Here is a 4,660-nt window from a genome sequence, read left to right on the forward strand (position 1 = left end):
TAGGAATTGGATGAACTTTTAGACTGAAAATGTAGTGAAAAAACAATAATTTTTATGTCGTTGGTTTGAGTTTACATAATAAGAGCAACACTCTAACAAATTCCCTTTACTGCATAGGATTTATAAATGTTCCCAAATCATCATCTGTGACGTTGAATATCACTTCTATGCTAACCAATCACTTTCATGAATAACCACAAAAACTTTACGGTACGTTCCAAGAAAGAAAGAAACGTTTACTAAAATTTATAGCATTGAAAATTTGTTTAAGTTAAAAGTTTTGATATGCTTTTCGAATGTATAGTAAAACTGTTCGAAAAATTTTCTTTCCAACAAGTTATATTTTTATAATTTTTTTTGTTAACTTGATAATTAAAATCTTCAAAGAGATATTATCTTTTGTTTTTTCTTGTCTTAATTTAATTTTGAAATAGTTAAAATTCAATATGAATATAAACGAATATAGAAGATCTTTTTAAAAAATTTATATGATATAATAGGTTTTTATTATTTATATTGTCATATAACATGAGATAACATGACTTTATTATTGTTACGAGTCAATTAAAAACTAAATTAAAAAAATTTAAGAGACATATTCTTTTTAGAAAATTACGAATGTATGGTCTTTTTCATAATAAATAGAAAAAAAATCATAGGAAAATTTAAATATGAGATAATAAAAATTTAAAATTTTTAAATATTATAATTTCAATCAAAATCTCATGTTTAGTTTTCATGTATTTTTTTTATTTATTCAGAAATCTGTGTTATACAATTTTTCTCACTCAGTAATCTAATGTGTAAACTAGCAAGGTGCCATATTAGGTCGGGAAAAAGATTAAGCAACCAACACCAACGATAGAATAACGCAGAGATCAAAATCTTAGCTTTCTTTGTCCCATCCCCATATCCTATATCATCAACCCATGCTGCCATCTTTTTCAAGATATTATATTATAATAACATTTTATATAAAGAATCTTATAAAAGGGAATAGTAAAGCAAAAAAAGAAATAGAAAAAAGATCTTGCTGAAGAATCAAAATGTTGTGAAAATATCTTCCATGAATCAGCTAAACCGAAATGAATGAATTGAAGGGTGCAAGAAGCACAGAGCATTTTCATAAACCCGGAAACAGAAAGTAAATGTTGTACAGCTGAATAGGGGAGAAAAACAATAAAAATAGCCACTTAGCAAGGGCACAAATTCACCCAATTTAATCGTACATAAATAATACAGTCACAGATCACTTTGATGATATTCTGCTTTGATCATTTTTAATCGTACATAAATAACTGTGGTTATGGCATGGATGGAGGTGGAAAATTGGGAGGGTGTTTCTCATCTTTATCTTGTCTTCTGTTTTGGAGCTGTGGAACTACCTGAAAAGACGCCCGTATATATTTGAGTATGAGGACTTTGGCTACTAGCAAAAGAAAATATCTAAGTAACTTAACCTCGCACATGCAATCCATTTAGAGGCAATAAAAGAGAATGGAAGTTTTTGTTTATTTGGTAACACTAAATATTTATCAATGTCAAGACACAGTTAAAAAAGACAGTTTTAAGTTGTAAAGATTGGAACTCGCAAGCTAACTGGGTCCATATAGCACCTAGGTTTAATGATGATAGACTAAACTAGTCCCCATAAATTAGTTTTATTTTTATACATTTAGAATGTTGGTTTGTCAAGTTATTCACCAAAGAAGTCCAGTTAGTTTAATATGGTGGTGACCAACCTGATCTTGGAAAGAATGATACGATTGAGATGGTCTCCTTGATCTTTTATCAGGCCTGCCCTTCAATTTGCTTCGTTTTGGGCCAATAAAATCTACTGTTGGGACAACACAAATAATAATTAAAAAAGTAAAGCTAACAAGTCTGCTACAAATATCTACAGGCATTTTATATTTTCTTTGGGTGGTGTCTGGAAAAGCAAATGCTGGTCAAAAGCGCTTTTTTTTTGTAAAATCTTTTTATAGTACAGCAAATTAGCCCCTTTTAAAATAAATAATTTAGTTTATCAATTTTGAGAAAATGAACTAGTAAGCATAATTAATAAGGAGAGTAATGCTTTCATTAATGTTATATAATTTTTATTGGTATAATAAAAAATTTAGTCTTTAATATTTTTCATATTTTATTATTTTAAATTTAATTTCAAAAATAAATTTAACTTTAACATTTATACAAATATTTCAAGATAAATTTATTATTAAGAGTAAATTGATAAAATATATAAACTTTGACAATTAAATTTATTATTATACCAATTAAAATAATGTATAGTTATAAATATTAATATCGTGATTAAATGATTTATTTTTAAAATTGAATAGATTAAATTGCTTTTTTTTTGTTTTTGAGAAATCGTTCTTTTTCCAAATAAAAAACGCATTTTAAACGACTAAAATAAAACAAATTTACCAGTCAATATTTCACACCTTTCTACGCGTGCCCTTCCCATGTATGCCCCTCCCCCCCAAAAAAATTCTTCCAGGTTTCAAACAAACAAGGCCTAATGCTTTAAACAACTAGAGAAAAACCTGAAATCCCAAAGGAAATACCTGAAGTGGCGTAGTTGTTTCTTTTATGAACATTGTGTTTGGAATCGAGAGTCGACTCGCAGGTGTCGGGGAGGTGACGATCGAGACGGAGAGTGTAGCGATCGTTGCTCTCAAGCATTGTACGGACGAACCAAGCTTCCATGGAGTTAAGGAAGTGCACATGCTTCTCCTCCGTCCATGACTCACCCTTTGGGTTGCTTGGCACGTGCGACTCCATGCCCATCGCCTCCAAAACCAATTGAATTTAAAACCCAAAATACACACACCCTTTTTCTTTTTTCCCTCTTGGATTCCGGAGAAACCAAAAAAAAAAAGTTGGCGGTATTAGGGTGTTTCTAATTTCTTGTATTTGCAGAGGGGGATGTAAAATTTTCGTAAAGCTATATTTGTAAAGCGGAAGAGGGGTTTCAGGGTTTTATAGAGTATGGCCGTAGGGCACCACCTCAACTTCAAATAAATAAGATCTCTCTCTCTCTCTGATTACAATAGCTATGTTGAGACTTGAGGTTACCAATATTTTGTACTCGCTGCTTTTATTTGACACCTGTTTAAACTTCTTCTTTTTAACTTCCTAACGATAATTTAAAAGAAAAATAAAGAAGGATATTAAAAGTTTTTTCTCCCAAAATTCTAAAAGCTGTTTAAGTAACTACAAAAAAATATATATATTTTCTCTGATATTACAATTTTTTTAACTTAGTCCTTTTTTCTTATTAATCCTTAAGTTTGGTAAAATTTTCAATTTTAATTTATATGGTAACATGACACTTTGAGATTGCACCATGTTATCACTCAAATTTTAGTTAAAAATTATATTTTTTGGGTAAACACATGGTGGCACAATATCAAAATATCATATCATCACATGGATCAAAAATAAAAATATTTATCTAGTGCATAGACTAATATGAGTAAAAAAATTCAGAGATTAAATTGTAAAATTTTATTAAATTTAAATATTAAATATTTCTTTACCCCTTACTTTTTATTTGACCTATTAAAATAATGAATAAATTTAGGATAAATAACGAATATTTATAGGAATCGATCAAATATTGATAGTTATTTTTTAAAAATATATAGTCTATACTCAATTTTTTTAATTAAGATATATGTTATATATTCATGTGAATATATCTTTAATAAGTGCAATTATAACATACTTATAAATTTTTAATATTCAAAATTTTAAATTTTAAATAAATATAAAAATAGTCGAAACATAATTATTAATCATGTTCAATAGGTCCCAAAAAAGTTCAATAGTATAATATAATAAATATGTTTTATTTTTGAAATGGAAAAAAAAAGAATATCATGACAGAATAAGTACCAAGAATTGCTTTAAAAGAATTTATACTAACAATAATTTATTCTAAATGAAATTTCAATTATCATTACTTGAGCTCGTTGTTTGAATATGTAACATCTCATACTCGACCCAATCGTCGGGTTCGAGTCATAAGGTGTCACATTCGTTTTCGAAGTAATTATAAATACAAAACATTTAATTAGTAATATAATTCATGCAAACATAAGTATTTCAGTACAAAAACATGGTATACAACTTTTCTCGGGATTTATACAAGCCTAGGTACGCTTCCTAAGGCATCGATACCTCATAGAAAAATTTAAGGTTCAATGTTTTGAAAATTAAAGAAAAATAATCAAAGTATCGATACCTTTCCTAAGGCATCGATACCTCATAGAAAAATTTCAGAATTTGCTTTTGGTACCTACTTTATTCCAACTCATTATCAACTATTCCAAAACATCACCAAAAACAAGTCAATTCATACCTAAACATACTAAAAAACATGTTCAAATCATACCTAATTAATAACTTACATCTTCATTATCAATCTCAACAATTCAATCATTCATTGTCTACTATACTGCATTGATTATTTATGTTTACGACTCACACTGAGCTTTTTAAGATCACCTATTCATTTACCATCTTACAGATAACCTGTGAGGTTATGATTTAGACACGACACTCAAAGGATTGTCTTGGACTTTTCTATTAAAACTTATTTTCATCAACTTCATTTTTATAAGTTTTTATTTGGGACTGTACTATTTTCAAT

The 4,660-nt window shown here is 28.2% G+C and overlaps 1 protein-coding gene across 2 annotated transcripts; it reads right to left on the reverse strand.

The window, feature by feature from the left end:
* Window positions 1-1,090: 1,090 nt before the first annotated feature.
* LOC107892068 (uncharacterized) lies at window positions 1,091-3,073 on the reverse strand. 2 transcript variants are annotated; one of them, XM_016817037.2, is made up of 3 exons: window positions 2,571-3,073; window positions 1,743-1,837; window positions 1,091-1,385 (listed from the first exon to the last, which is right to left on the reverse strand). In XM_016817037.2, exons 1-3 carry the CDS (start codon window positions 2,791-2,793, stop codon window positions 1,305-1,307), a joined length of 399 nt encoding a protein of 132 aa, XP_016672526.1. In that variant the 5' UTR covers window positions 2,794-3,073; the 3' UTR covers window positions 1,091-1,304. The 2 variants fall into 2 exon arrangements, with proteins under 2 accessions (XP_016672526.1, XP_016672528.1); XM_016817039.2 differs by having other exon boundaries at window positions 1,743-1,834; window positions 2,571-3,024.
* Window positions 3,074-4,660: the final 1,587 nt, after the last annotated feature.

Source organism: Gossypium hirsutum, chromosome D09 (assembly GCF_007990345.1).
Source record: "Gossypium hirsutum isolate 1008001.06 chromosome D09, Gossypium_hirsutum_v2.1, whole genome shotgun sequence".
NCBI classification, from domain to species: Eukaryota; Viridiplantae; Streptophyta; class Magnoliopsida; order Malvales; family Malvaceae; genus Gossypium; species Gossypium hirsutum.

Excerpts from the sequence above, each read along its gene's own strand:
- LOC107892068 (XM_016817037.2), bottom strand. The coding sequence starts at position 2,793 with ATGGGCATGGAGTCGCACGTGCCAAGCAACCCAAAGGGTGAGTCATGG. Across the intron at positions 1,838-2,570 it reads AAACAACTACGCCACTTCAG|TAGATTTTATTGGCCCAAAA; the intron begins GTATTTCCTTTG and ends TTGTCCCAACAG. Across the intron at positions 1,386-1,742 it reads ATCATTCTTTCCAAGATCAG|GTAGTTCCACAGCTCCAAAA; the intron begins GTTGGTCACCAC and ends GCGTCTTTTCAG.